Raw genomic sequence first — 15822 nt, forward strand, 5'->3', positions numbered from 1 at the left:
AGATTCAGTGCAGAAAAAGTCACAATTTCCTTGTATTATTTTTTTATTCAATGGCGGAAACAGGCTTCCATAGTAGAGAGACTCTTACTTACTGCTTTAAATATTATGAATCTGCCGCAATGGCTCATTTATTTAAATGATGGTATCAACTCAAAATGGTTCATCAAAAGCTAATTCAGAGGAAAAAATACTGAGATATATATCTAATATCTTTAGAAGGATTAAAAATATTTGATCATATTACATCATATTAAGGTTGTTTGGAGACCAGCAAGGATGCTGATCCAAGAAGTTTCCTTGCTTGGGTAAATCGAGCATTGAGACTGGTTCACGTCATCCAAATGCAAACTTTGCTGGCCAGTTTGTGATTTCAGTTTCAGTCTAATGGTACTGTTGTGGTGTGTTAGATGGGCAAAGCGCAGCGCACCGGCACAATGGCGGAGGAAGGACAGACAGAAACAACACTCTGAACATCTCTATCTGGACAATGACCAGAGAGAGGTATGGACAGAATGCAAAATGAAATATAAGTTATGGCTATATATGAATTAAATTTGTATTTATACAATTTATTTATTGATTATATTTATATGTATATTTAACATTTTTCAAAGATTTTTTATTCTCACCAAGCCTAGAACAATACACTAAAAATACTAACATTACATAATATTATTACAATTTAAAATAATGTTCTATTTTAATATATATTTTAAATACAGTTTATTTCTGTGATGAATTTTCAGCAGCCATTATTCCAGGCTTTAGCGTCAAAAATCGTGTTCTTGATGCTCAAGAAACTTTTCTGCTTATTAGCAATGTTGAAAACAGATTTTGCTGATTAATATTTTCATGAAAACTGTAATAAACTACCATTCAAATGTTTGGGGTAGCTATGATTAAAACATATATATATATATACAAATATTAATACTTTATTTTCAGCAAGGATACATTAAGTTTATCAAAAGTGGCAAAAAAGACATTTATATTATAAAAAAACTCAATCAAATCAAATTCTGTTAATTTATTTTTCTATTAATCAAAGAATCCTGAAAAACTAAATATTTTCAACAATATTAAGCAGTAGAACTGTTTTTAACATTGATAATATTTGAGTACCAAATCAGTATATATAAGCATGATTTCTGAAGGATCATGTGACAGTGAAGACTGGAGTAATGATGCTGAGAATTTAGCTTTGTCATCATAGGAATAAATCACATTTTAATATATATTCACATAGAGAACCATTTTTCTGTCATTGTAATAATATTTCATAAAATGCAGCCTTGGTGAACATAAGACACTTCTTTCAAAACATTAACTTCCAAACTTTTGGCTGATAGTAAATAATAAATATGTGTTATGTGTATGTAAGCAGCAAAGTGATCACCATACATATAAATTCCTTTAGCACTATATTTTTTTGGTTTACAATATTATATACAGTACAATATTTTGTTCACAACATAATCTATTTGCGTTATTTCACAATCTAATATTATTACTATTATCATTTATTATTACCCCCTGTTTCTAAATTTTTGACTGGTTTGTTAGTTTTGTACGTTTTTCTTGTTAGTTTCTGAATGTTTTCTCCTATTCTTTATTTTTCTTAATACACTCTGTTACTTTATTGTCCATTGTTATTATTTCCTTTCATAGCATGATTTATGTGTTTCTTTTGTTTTTGTTCTTTAACTTTCTCTTCTTGGATCTCTTTTCTTCACTCCTCTTTTTTCACACTTGTCTGTCTCTCTCTTGTCTTCCTCTGTCACACACACACACACACACACACTCTCAGCATGTGGAGTGTCTGTTTTCTGAGCTTCAGCTTCTGCTGGCTCTGGACTACTACTGGTTCTCGCAGTCCTTCAGGCCCTGTCTAAAGTCTGTCAAGGTGGATGTGGTATGTTCTAGATGAGAGATCAGGCCACGCTCAATCTACCCACAATTCCCCACTGCTTTTCCCATCTCGAAAGTTTGAGCCCTCATCCCCATCAGTGTCTGTAGCTTCTTGTTTTTGACACATTTGTCTAATTCAAAATTAAATCTCTCCCCTTATGTGTTTTATTTGGCCAGTGAATACAGCCAAGATGTGAATGTCATTTATGTATACTGCAGAAAGAAACTAGGTCTGGGTCTTATGTTGCTCCAAAAAAACAAAAATTAATAAATAAAGTAATAAATAAAGACTTTTATTAAATTGAGATTTTTTTTTTTTTTTGTATTGTCATATCATTTTTATTACAATTAGACTAATTTAAACCCCTCTCCTTCATGGTCTCATTGACCATTTTTATATTATTTTAGTATCTTTTTATTTTGCTTATGTGTGACTTAAGACAGTGCCAGTCCTCATTTATTTATGTGTATATATGTGTGTGTATACAATGCATTTCATGAAATCTTAATGGTCCCAAAAATCGGTTTCATATTTTATTTATTTTAAATTTATGGTACACATATATCATAATTTTTTTATTTATTTTCAATATATTTCTTCATGAGTTAAGTTATAATATTGTGGTAAATTAAATTTAACAAAATACCGAGATTTAAAGTTCAGAAGTGTGGGTATTGTAGGTGTTCTGTATATGTTGTAAGCCTCCTGTGCTTACTGTGGACTTTGGGTTTTTAAGGCCACCAGAACTCTAAATTTGAAGTAACTCAAAAAAAAAATCAAAGTCTTTTGTTGGGCATCATGTGACTTTTGGATATTGTCAATGCAGAAGTACATCCAGGAGGCCAGGAACCTGGGCACCACTCTCCGCCAGCCCAAACTCTCCAACCTGTCACCTTCAGTCATCGCACAGACCAACTGGAAGTTTGTAGAGGGACTGTTAAAAGAGTGCAGAAATAAGGTGTGTGTTTTGATCCTCCTCTATATTTTAATTCATAAAACTGGTATTGATCCATCTGGGTGATCCGGGTAGATCAGGATATCAGCTGTAATAACAACCCCATTTGATCTGACTTAGACCAAACGCATGCTGGTGGAGAAGATGGGCCGGGAAGCGGTGGAGCTGGGCCACGGGGAGGTCAGCATCACTGGAGTGGAGGAGAACACACTCATCGCCAGCTTGTGCGATCTGCTGGAAAGAATCTGGAGCCACGGTCTGCAGGTCAAGCAGGTACATACACAACACAGACTGGGCTTACAATGGGCATCTCTTATGAGTGTGGTACTGTGTAATATGGTCAAGCTTGTTTGACCTGGTCCTGCTCTGTGTGTTTGCCAGGGAAAATCTGCCTTGTGGTCGCACCTCTTACATTATCAGGAGAGTAAAGAGAAGAGAGACGCTACTCCAGCAGGCCTCGGCCCTCCTGGTAAAATACTAAGATGATACAACATTTGCACATTGTAATTCCATACATCTACATAGAATTCTTCTTCTGAGGTGGCATTCTAGTCAAAACAGAACAGTGACTGATTTGAAAATCTCTACATAGGCAGCAACTCAACATTGACGGCTAAAAACATTATAAAATGAAAACTATTCAATAATAGTAAATACTATAATAGTATATGAATGATACTCATTCTATAAAGCACAATGCACGCACGTGTACATTTTACATTAACATACATGTACATTTTAAATATTGACTACAATATAAATATGTTTTGTTGCAGTGCATTCTGGGATATATGTATTGCCTTAGAATTTTACAAATATTAGTAAAAAAGGATGATGCCAAAAATGCTTTCTAGGTAGGCAGCTCTCTAGTGTTTGGATCAGAGCCTGTATAGTGCTTGGATAGCTGGCTTTCATTGAAAACATGCTGAATAGGTTTGATTTTTCAGCATATTTTCCCTGTTTTGTGTCTCAGGTATCATTCATAACACAGAGAGACGGAAGTCAGATGCTGGCTGTGCGATGCCTCCTCTCAAGGTGTCTTTGATACAGGACATGAGGTGAGAATTAAACCATTATAGTGAAGAGAAAACAATCACAATACACAGAGAAGTGCGGATGCCTTCGCTTGTACTTTGGCAGTATGTTACGAGTAGGCATTACATATTATGTTTGATTATCATATTTCCACCAAAGTGGTGCTGGTTTTTGCCTTAGATTTTGCTAAGTTAATTATGAAAGGCCAAAAAAAAAAAAAACCAACGGTTGAATGGACAACCATTATTGACACCAAAGTATCATGGGCACATTACTTTCACACAAGAAAGTAAAAAATAGTGGCTGCTACGATACAAAAAACATAGGAACAGGATGTCTGTCAAGTTAACTCAGTACATTAAATTACTACATTAGTCATTTAAAGTGTTCGCTATTAATGTCAAAATAAACTTTTGTGTCAAAAAAAAAAAAACTAGTAGAAAAATATTTTGAAAGTCTAAAACAAACAGGAATCTTCCTGTGAAAATATACCCTGAAATCTAAGGCCAAATAGGAGATCACATGTTTGTTTGTGATAAAAAGTGAGTTTATGGAAAGGATTGCGTGAAGAAAGCACAGAGACGTTTCATGTCGCCACATTATTTCCAGCCTAATTAGCACCAGACCCCTGCTGAGCTGTGCCGTGACATAGCAGTGCGGGAAAGCCTTAGCATGACATTACTCGCTTCCTACTGAAGATACTAACTGATAAACATACCATTTCAGTAATAGCATTTGTGAAAGAAGCTTGTTTTCTGATATCAGCATAAAATAGCAAGACAATGGCATGGTTTAGTACATTAAGGTTATGGCTGCAGGTTTGCATATTGAAGTCTGAGGTTTGTAGAATCTGGAGGGCAGCATTAAACACTATAATGCATTTATGTAATGGAAGATCAGACAGCATTGACTACCAGAGGTGGAGTGGAAGAGAATGCGTCTGGACGTGGCATGCATGATAGCGTCTTCGAGCGATAGATAAAAGCAGGCTGGCTGATGCTCCAGGGAGTCTGTGAACCATTTCTCTTGCCCCCATTCTCTCTTCTGAAACGGCTCCTGAGAACGCTGGCAAATTTCCACTGCATACAACCAGACATGATGCGCTTAGATTCCAGTGTCAGGCAATATCTGTCCACACTAGACATGACACGAACATAAATTACAATAAAATCAATCACAATTCAATATGCCGATCAGAAGAGTATTTGGACAGCCTTTCTTTGCAAGTGCACTTCTGTATTGAAATTCAGATTCAAATAAACCATATTAACATTGTTCGAATTACAAACCCAGTGACTGATACAGTGTTTGCCATTAAAATACATTTGCTTGTTCACAGTTTGAACTTTCTTATTTATTTTATTTTTTTGAGGTTAATTATTCAGCCGCCACTTTGACAATGAATATTACAGTCAAGCAAAAATGATGAACTCTGTTCCCTGTTGCTCATACCATATCATATTTTGGGACCCTGCTATTTCTTGGGGGGTTCCTCAGGGATCAATCCTTGGTCCGACTCTGTTCTTTCTGTATATGTTACCCCTGGGGTGTATTTTTAAGCAGCATAATATTAACTATCACTTGTATGCTGATGATTAACAATAGTACCTTCTTTTGGAGTGTGATGGTTGTGCATATTTTTTCTAATTTTTATAAGTGCTTGACTGAGGTAAAGGGATGGCTAGCAAATAATTTTTTATAATTAAATGAGGATAAGACTGAGTTCATTATATTTGGGAACAAGGAGCTTGGGAATGCTCCGGCTGGAAATAATAGACTACTGTCCAGAAATATGCAAAGTTATGTAAAGAACCTTGGAGTATTTTTCGATTCTGACTTACGCTTTGCTCGTCAAGTTAACAGCGTTGTGAAATCATCTTTCTTTCAGTTAAGAGAATTGTCTAAAATGAAACCAATTCTTTCGAACAAGGACTTGGAGATTGTTGTGCATGCCTTTGTTTCAAAGCGGCTTGACTATTGTAAAGCTCTTTATCTGGGCATAAATGAATCACTAGTTACTCGTCTTCAGTGTGTCCAGAATGCTGCATCGTGCTTTTTCTCCTGCACTTTGGAATGTGTTGCCACTATCCCTAAAAACCTCATCAGGCATGGATATTTTTAAAAAGGAGTTGAAGACTTATTTATTTAATCAAGCTATTGGCGTTTGATTAGGTCTGAGAACTGTGAGTGACTTGTTGTTTGATTCTCTTCTGTCTTGTTTTAATGTGATTAATGTTTGAATGTATTTTAGAGTTATTGATCAGCATACTTATGGACAGCACTTTGGTCCATTCTAATGGTTTTGAAAGTGCTTTATAAATAAAAGTTGAGTTGAGAGTTGAGATTTTGGCTAGTTAGGACAATACCTTGCATTTGAAGTCCCATTTTGTGACTGTAATTCACTGTCTGTCGTTCTTCAGGCACATACAGAACATCAGTGAGATCAAGACAGACGTTGGGAAGGCCAGGGCATGGGTGCGTCTTTCCATGGAGAAGAAACTGTTGTCCAGACACCTGAAGCAACTTCTGTCTGACCATGAGCTCACCAAGTAAGACCTAGTGTCTAGTTAGAGACATAAAAGGCGGCGTTATGAATCAAATGTACTGTTTATATCAGACAGTTAAAATGCAGGAGATGTAGCATCGCAAAGAATAAAGCACCATTAAAAATAGATATATTAAAGTGGCTCATCCTCATTAAAGAATTCTTTGTTGTATCCTCATCTGAATTGAAATGCATTTGAACTTTTCCTCATGCACTTATCTTTCAACTGTTTTCCTTTTAAAGCTTTTGTGTTCAGATTTGTACTGTATGGTTTCATGTGTTTGGTTGTATTTGTTTGAAGGAAACTCTATAAGCGCTACGCTTTCCTGCGCTGTGATGATGAGAAGGAGCAGTTCCTCTACCATCTCCTCTCTTTCAACGCTGTGGACTACTTCTGCTTTACCAACGTCTTCACCACGATTAGTAAGAGTCACCAAACTCTCACTACAAACACAGTGTACCATTAAAGGGATAGTCCACCTAAAAATGAAATAACGTTATGTTGGTAACCAAACAGATTTGTTCCCATTGTATTCCATTATATGTTTTGACCATACAGTGGAAGTCAATGGGAACTTGAACGGTTGGTTACCAACAAAATACCATCTTTTGCATTTCACAGAAGAATGGTTTTTTGCAATCAATATATATATTTTATATTTTCAAAGGCATATTTTCCTAAGGCATTTTCAATGCCTCAATACTTTCAAATTTGTGATTTATGAACGTTGCATTAAATTATTAAAATATTAATGAGGTTACTTACTAATATAACACTAGCTTAATGATTGTGACTACTGTTATCATGTATAATAAATAAATTAAAGGGATACTCCACCCAAAAACCAAACCTCTGTCATCATCTACTCACCCCTTTTTTCTATGGAACAGAGATTTTAGGAAAAACCATCTATCTTTGTGAGTCCATGTAATGGACGGGTCCCTCAAAGCTGATACTTTAAAAACCACTCTTAACCAGCATGACTGTAACCAACTGGAGTCATATGGCTTAATGTCGTGTTCGTTATGTATGGTTTTGATGGACCCATCTACTTGTATTATATAGACTCACATAGATTTATTATTTTCAAAAAAATCTGTTAGTGTTCATCTGAAGAAGAAAAGTCGTATACATCTGGGACAGCATAAGGGAGAGTAATGATGAGAGAATTATCATTTTTGGGTACACATTTAACTCTGGTATTAAAAAACTCTGCACTCTGCATTTTCTTCTTTTGACCTTGTCCTTGTTGTTGTTGTTCGCAGTGATACAATACCATGTGGTCATCATTCCCAGCAAGAAACTAGGTGGCTCCATGTTTACGGCCAACCCCTGGGTGTGTGTGTCAGGGGAGCTAGCTGAGACCGGGGTCCTGCAGGTCCCCAAAAACACTCTGGAGATTACATTTGAGGTAAACCAATATATATCAACACACCTACATGGCTATTACCTATTACACTGGATTCACTGAGGTATATGTTAAAACTGGGTTGAAAAAATTTCTTGATTTTATTAGATTCTGATTTTGATTAACAGACAATTATTCTTTAATCCAAAGAATCTGTGCTGTCTTCAGTTGATGCGTGAACAAAACTTACTAAAAACATTTTTAGTGTACCTCCCATCCAATAGATCACAATGAGTGAGCATTGTGCTTTATTTCTTTTGCTATGAAACAAAGACTCAGCTTTCAAATTCTGTCGATTCTTTTGCAAAATTCAAATAATACATTTTGGCCATTCGGTAACCCTAAACTCAATAGTTATGTAAAAAAAATTAATTCTAGAAAGGAATGTTTTGCTAAATATATATGTACTTTATTACATAATATTAATTATATTTTTAATAAACCTGTTTTTCAGTTTGATTAAATCAGTCATCAGACATTCACTGTTTAAATGTTTAAATTTCAACAAGATTCAAGATTTTTATTTGTCACATACTGTACAGTCATATAGAGAATGCATAGCCAGCAGTAACATGCAAATTATATATATTTTTGTATTGTAATAGATATAATAATAATTTTGTATTATATAATACACTTTTTTATTATAAAAATAACTCTTATGTGCAATTTAAAAGTTTGATTAAAATTACTTCAATATAGTACCAGTAATTTACTAAATGGCATGGTTTATTGCCCCCTTCCTCAAATCTTACCCTGGAGGTCCAATGCACTGCAGAGTTTAGCTCCAACCCTGATTAAAGTCACCTGTGTGCCATTTTTGAATGATCCCAAAGACATTGATTGACATTGATTAGCATGCTCAGGTGTGTTTGATTAGGGTTAGCTAAACTCTGCAGGAAAGTGGATCTCGGGGTCCAGATTTGAGGATCCCTGGTTTATTGTATAGTTTACAGCATTAGTTGAGAGAGATTGCTGATTGCTTACATATCCAAATGAATCAATATTGAACTGAATGAGATTGAAATCATCTCAATACTCAGCCCTATAGTAGTCAACATATGAAGTGGATCAAAACCTTTCATCAAAGTTGTCCTAAGGTTTGTTGAATATTTCTGTCTGTACTTTGCACAGTGCCAGAACCTGGGGAAGCTGACCACAGTACAGATGGGCCATGATAACTCAGGACTGTATGCTAAGTGGCTAGTGGAGTGTGTAATGGTCCGCAACGGGATCACAGGGCACACCTACAAGTGAGTACCAAGATTTTAGGAGCACCATAATCACATTATTCATTAACTGACTGCGGGGCTGTTGTTGCGTAGGTTTCCATGCGGCCGTTGGCTCGGGAAGGGAGTAGATGATGGCAGCTTGGAGAGGATACTGGTGGGCGAACTGGCGACTAACACGACTGAGACTGACGACAGAATGTGCCGGACTCCTCCAATGCAGCAATCCCCCGGGATGATGCGAAGATTTGTCACCATTTCGCCAAACAGCAAACCAAGTATGTACTTGGAAATCTCATCAAAGTCAAAAGTCATATCTCATAGATTTTCTAACCACACGTATTGCTGCAGTCTCAAGCACATTTCCCATTGTGTGCCCACTAGAGTTAAACACGGGCCAGATCCAGGAAGGAGTGGGAGAGGCCATCAACGGTATCGTCAAACACTTCCATAAGCCAGAAAAAGAGGTAAAGTATTTTTTTATCTGTGAAACCTTTGCAGAGGACAAATGTGAATGAAAACGACACATATGGATGATCTTTCGTCGTTCTTCTGTTGTAGAGAGGAAGCCTCACATTGCTTCTGTGTGGAGAGTATGGTTTAGTATGGGCTCTGGAGCAGGTGTTCCAGCATGGCTTCAAGTCACCGCGCCTTTTCAAGAACGTCTTCATTTGGGACTTTCTAGGTAACAAATGCTATTACATTCCATAAAATATATTTTTTTTCTTATAAGTAAAAGTGTGTTTGTTAATTGCTCGTTTTGGTCAGGAAACCGCCCACTTTATTAGAATGATTTCTGAAGGATCATGTGACTGCTAAACATTCAGCTATGCCATCTCAAGAATAAATTAAAGTTTATAATAAAATAAAATATAAAACATTTATTTCAAATTGTAATAATGTTTCACAATATTACATTTTTTTTATGAAAGCTCGTTTCCACCATGGGATAAAAAAAAAAAAAAATCTTACAATTCTGTCATTTTTTTCCTCACAGCACTGACTTTGCTATATGACTTGCATTTCTAAGAAAAAAGTCATATAGCAAGATATAAGCTTGTAGCTCTGAGAAGAACAGTCCAAATTGTGACATATAAACTTACAGTCGCATGAAAAAAAATCTTAATTGTGAAATAAAAGTCACAATTAGTGCTTTTATTATTTTTTTTTCATGGTGGGGGAACAAAAAAACAACACCTGTGAGATATAAACTTAGAATCTTGAGAAAAAAGTCACATTCATTTATGCATTTATGAACGGGCTTCCATGGTTTTTACTTTATTTTTGAATTTCACAAATAAATCCAGCCTTGGTGAGCATAAAACACTGAAAAGAATTAATTATTCCTAACTTTATATACCACACTAGTGGGGAAAAAAGCTAATTTTATTAAAAGATTACAAAGATTTGTATATTTCGCAGGTGTATTTTCAAAAGGGCTCACTGAAAAATAGCGTGTTTCCAGACTGATTAGAAACACCTGTGTGTCCTTACTAAAACAGCCAATCAGATTTTATCTTAGTACACTGAGAAGTGCATCGGACAGTTCGTAGTTTGAAGTGGAAGCTAGGAGTTTGTTCAAACCTAAATCTTTTCAGGAACATGCATGATACCTGTAAATCCTCTCTTATCTATTCCACAGAAAAAGCGCAGGTGTACTTTGAGAGTACAGAACAGAGTCAGATGACCCAGGATGAGAACTGGAAGATGAGGGTGCGTCATTTCTGTAATTTCATGCGTGCCATCAACAACACACCCAGAAACATTGGCAAAGACGGGAAGTTTCAGATGCTTGTGTGTCTCGGAGCCAGGTTGGTCATTATTTACATTAAACTGTTGGCTGTTTGAACTGAGTTTTGAGAACCAACATGCATGGGAATCTTTCTGACTCTAGAATTCACAATCCAATTCTAAAATTTTCCTTGATCTATGTTTTTCTTATTAATTAAGGCGTTTACTGACTTGAAGTATTACATTTTATTTTATTATATTTTATTTTATTATATTGCATAACTACAAATTAAAAATAAATCAAAACAATTACATGTTTAGATTTATTAACTAACTAAATATAGCTTCAAAACATACAAGTAAATCTAAAGTAATAAAGGTGATTTAAAAAACACATTACAAGCAAAAATGTAATGTTACATGTAGAGATATGCCGGTATCAAATTTTCCTGTTGCGATTAATTGCTCATGCTTTCATCACAGTAAACAGTATTAACAGTTGCAATACAGTTGCATTTTCTGCAGTTTAGCGCTATCTGCTGTCAAGAGAGTGAATGTGCTTTCATTCAGCTTTCATTCAGTCCCTTACGTGTTCCTCCATGTGCTTCTCATGCGTCCTTATATACATCAGAACGCACAGAGTCTTTCAAGCAGCATACAGCGGTGTTGTGCATTTTGACCAGTTGATGGGGATAGTATTCTTAAATTAAAATGCATTCCAAATTCAGAATAATTTGTAATGTAATTATTTGCGGTATTTAGAAGTGCCCACAATAACAATATCGTGCATATTCATTACCGTGATATGGCATTACCAAATACTTGCACATGACAACATTTTCAGCTAAAAACTGGGCAACTTTTTATGCGTTTTGCCTGTTCGTTTACATGACAACAGAGTTTTTTGGACTGAACATGCATATTTTTGAAAACAGTTTTCAAAGTGCAAGTTTTTGAAACCGCCACTGTTGATGTTTCAGTGTAAACACCCGAAACGGAAATCTTTGAAAACGGTGACGTCATGCACGTGTGTAGGCCGTGTTAGGTATGCAGACATGTGAAGTATGTGTCAATTTTAAAGGCAAGTGTGAACAAACAATTTTTTATAAGGCAGTGAGGCATTTTTTTTTTACATTATTATAAGTTATAAATTATGAAATCATAGACAGCTGCAGGTCTAATAATCTGCATTCACAATGGTGCACAGATCTTAAGACAACTGACTGTGTTTACATTGCATCATTAAAGCGTTTGGTGATTCAATAGCATAGCACAGTGCTGCATGCCCACTTCAAAACAAGCACACACAAAGCAAACTTGAGCATTCGAAATAAATTTGGCATGAATGATGTGTTGGTAAAGCATTTGGAAGGTAAAACACGGAAATATCAGTGGGTGAATTCGCAATTGTCAAGCAAATCAGATATCTCACAGCATATATCCTGTGCAGTGGAGACCCCAATTGCCCTTGTATTTCACTTCAAACATGAATCCTTACACAATTTTATATCCTTGTTTCATGGTTTTGTGTGTGTTCTTGTGTGTAAATGTCAGTAATCAGAATATGATTTTCTCTAGTACACGATTCCATCACACATACCGTATTTTCCGGACTATAAGTCACACTTTTTTTTCATAGTTTGGCTGGTCCTGCGACTTATAGTCAGGTGCGACTTATTTATCAAAATTAATTTGACATGAACCGAGAGAAATGAACCAAGAGAAATGAACCAATAGAAAACATTACCGGCTGGAGACGGTCATGTTTTCGCTTGGTTCTTAGTTCTAAATAAATGCGACTTATAGTCCGGTGCGACTTATATATGTTTTTTTCCTCATCATTTTTTGGACTGATGCAACTTATACTCAGGTGCGACTTATAGTCCAAAAAATACGGTATATGGAAAAAACAAACCTTAGAACTGATTCAGATCTTTTCGTAATTATTGAAAAGATAATCACGATGCATTGGAGAATCTTTTTTTTTTTTTATACTCATTTTTCATATTGATCTTGTCTTGCAGAGATCACCTGCTGCACCACTGGATTGCGCTTCTTGCCGAGTGTCCAATCACAGCACAGATGTACGAGGACATGGCGCTCTTAAAGGACCATTCTCTGGTGAACTCTCTGATTCGAGTGCTACAGACTCTGCAGGAATTCAACATCACTCTGGAGGCCTCTCTCGTCAAAGGGATCGGGATATAAAGCCTGAATATAGAGCTAACACAGATCAGTGGGACCATGGACTAACTTTTTTATATGGAGAGACTTGAACAAATGACTAAATGTGCTTATGTTAAAGCTACTGTCATGTTTGCCATATATCAAGTGCAATGAGCCTTTTCAGACGTTTCATAATTTTCATCAACGACGTTACTGACATTCAAATACGTCCTTTATTTTCATCTATACTTTTCACGGAAGGTGAAAACCCCCACCTGTGCTAAACCATTTTATTAAAAGCTCAATATTTTTCGTTGTTGTTGAGGACTGCTGACAATGGCTATATTTAAAAGGAAAACATGTAAGAAAAGCTGTTATTATATTTTCAAAGAAGAGCTGTGTTATTTTGATATGTGTCAGGTTGCTTGCTCTGTGCTCTAATCTAATCCATACTGTCACAATGCAGAGTTCGAAGCAAAGGATTTAGAAGTATGCTTTATAAGTACGACTTGTGGGGAAATCATATTTTTACTTAAAATAAGAAAGGAAAGATGAGAAAAGGCTCTTTTTTTTTGTAACAATGCCAGGGACTTGTGTAATTTTCCTCTAAATGCAAATCAGATTAAAGGCACAGTTCACCCAAAAATGACACTACCGGTCAAAAGTTTAAATTAATAAAAAAAAAAAAATAAAAAAAAAGATGTCTTATGCTTATCAAGGCTAATTGAATATATTAAAAAAGTAATTTATTTCTGTTAAAAGCTGAATTTTCAGCAATCATTACTTCAGTTTTCAGTGAGTGTCACATGATCCTTCAGAAATTCTAATAAGCTAATATTTTTCTCATTTATCAATTATTGATAGATATATATATATGTGTGTGTGTGTGTGTGTAGTTTTATTCAGCACATATGCATTAAATTGATTGTAAATGACTGTAAAGATTTTTATGATCCTAAAAAATCTATTTCAAATAAATGCTGTTCTTTTGAAATTTCTGTTTCCACAAAAATATTAAGCAGCAAAACAAAAAATCCAAAATAGTTAATAATAAGAACCATTTTATAGAATTGAGAACCAATAATACTTGATAATAACTGAAAACTAAATCAGCATATTAGAAAGATTTCTGAAGGATCATATTCAAATGACACTGAAGACTGAAGTAATGACTGATGTGGCGTGACAAGAATAAATTACTTAAAAAAAGAGAGAGAGAGAACTTTTCTAAAAACTATTTTTGATCAAATCAAAGTGGCCTTAGTGAGCGTAAGACACTTAAAAGTGTTGGTCTAAAAAGTTGGTCATCATTTACTCCTCATGTTATTCCATAATCACAGTTTTTTCTCTTTGTTTTTCTTCCCCATTTAAAGTGAATGTCTCGTGTCCTTTCCACTTTCAATAAATGGGAAAAGAGCAGCTTGGACCTTTTTCTAAGTGTCTCATTTTGCTTTCCACACAGAAAATGGGTGAACTGTCTTCTTGAGCTTATTGTGATCCCCTAAAATGAAATGAAAGTGATGCTCAAGCATATTTTACGAGATGGACTGTAAAAACAAAAAACAATCAATGCAGAAAGGATAACATTAATGTTTCACTTAATCCTTTCAAATTACCGTCACATTCCCCGTCTCTTCAGCCCTCAGGTCTCGACTGTGGCCAACTACAATTGCTATCTGAAGTAGAATTCAATTTTAGCACAGTTGCTGTGTTTGTGTCCCTCTCTTTAGTTAAACGCCAACATCCCCTCTGTTTCTGCTATGCAATATTTACAGCTCCAAATTTTTGTTTTTGAATATTGACGAAATATCATTCACCTGTTTTAGAGTGTAGCATAATTTGTAGGACATAACTGGGAGAAGCACATCAAAGGTTGATATTCAAGTGCCAATTTCATCATAACTGTTCTGGTACCTGTCCAAACACAGCTGGAGGAGCATTCTGGGAGTTATTTTTTTTTTGTGTTTTATCTCTTGATACATTTATAGACAAAGCAGTGTAATGTAGTATTAAATATTGAACAACTGTGTACAGTGTATAAAATGTATTAAAGGTGGAAATTAAATATGATTATGAAGTCTTGACTTTCAAGAGCAAAATCGGTTTGCAAATTGATTCATTTTTTGCATTAGCCTACAATCAGTTACATTTATTTGTTTTTAATAGTTTAAACAGCATTTTAGTAACTTATGTGTCAAGCCTTATTGTTTAATATAGCCATATAAAGAAATTATATTTATATTATAAAAATTAATGTAATAACACCATTTTAAAAGGAACAAGTGGAAGCAAAAAGGTGGTTAAAAATAAGGAAACATTGAGTGCAGACAAAATAGACTTTTATAATATTAATATGCATTTCAGATGTCTTATTGCTGGACCTTAAACGTATTGCTTTCTTTTAAACCAACAACTTGAACTCTAGTAATGTATATATACATATTATATTTATATATATATATATATATATATATATATATATATATATACATTACTATATATATACACACATTACTATATATATATATATATATATATATACATACATTACTATATATATATAGTATATATATATAATATGAAAGATGTTCAAAGTTCGTGGACAATTTATGTGTTAAGTATCCATTTTAAGACTAATATCGCATATAAAAAGTGTATTATTTAACTAAATACAGTATATTAATACCGCTTACATACAAGCGACTGCGACTCAATCACAATATAAGAACATTATCAGAAACATCACATCTCGGCGTGTTTCTTTCATTAAATATCATGCAATATAGGCTAATATAAAAGATGCAGTAACTGTAGCGTATTCCAAGCATTCGAGCGACAATATT

The 15822-nt window shown here is 34.8% G+C and overlaps 1 protein-coding gene across 3 annotated transcripts in view; it reads left to right on the forward strand.

Moving 5' to 3' along the window:
- The window catches only part of LOC128016527 (DENN domain-containing protein 5A), a 46934-nt gene extending 31856 nt beyond the window's left edge, over positions 1-15078 (forward strand). For 2 of the 3 annotated variants that reach the window (XM_052601091.1, XM_052601092.1), the window contains 14 exons: positions 408-501; positions 2736-2867; positions 2985-3137; positions 3246-3333; positions 3838-3922; positions 6320-6448; positions 6746-6867; positions 7711-7856; positions 8988-9106; positions 9179-9360; positions 9467-9549; positions 9644-9767; positions 10725-10893; positions 12838-15078. In XM_052601091.1, coding sequence (XP_052457051.1) covers positions 408-501; positions 2736-2867; positions 2985-3137; positions 3246-3333; positions 3838-3922; positions 6320-6448; positions 6746-6867; positions 7711-7856; positions 8988-9106; positions 9179-9360; positions 9467-9549; positions 9644-9767; positions 10725-10893; positions 12838-13021 — 1810 coding nt within the window. In that variant the 3' untranslated portion in view covers positions 13022-15078. Of the gene's footprint in view, positions 1-407; positions 502-1807; positions 1913-2735; positions 2868-2984; positions 3138-3245; positions 3334-3837; positions 3923-6319; positions 6449-6745; positions 6868-7710; positions 7857-8987; positions 9107-9178; positions 9361-9466; positions 9550-9643; positions 9768-10724; positions 10894-12837 lie in introns of all 3 variants that reach the window. The other variant, XM_052601093.1, reaches the window with a different exon arrangement.
- The last annotated feature ends 744 nt before the right edge of the window (positions 15079-15822 follow it).

The sequence above is a fragment of the Carassius gibelio genome, chromosome A7 (genome assembly GCF_023724105.1).
Source record: "Carassius gibelio isolate Cgi1373 ecotype wild population from Czech Republic chromosome A7, carGib1.2-hapl.c, whole genome shotgun sequence".
In the NCBI taxonomy this organism is placed as follows: Eukaryota; Metazoa; Chordata; class Actinopteri; order Cypriniformes; family Cyprinidae; genus Carassius; species Carassius gibelio.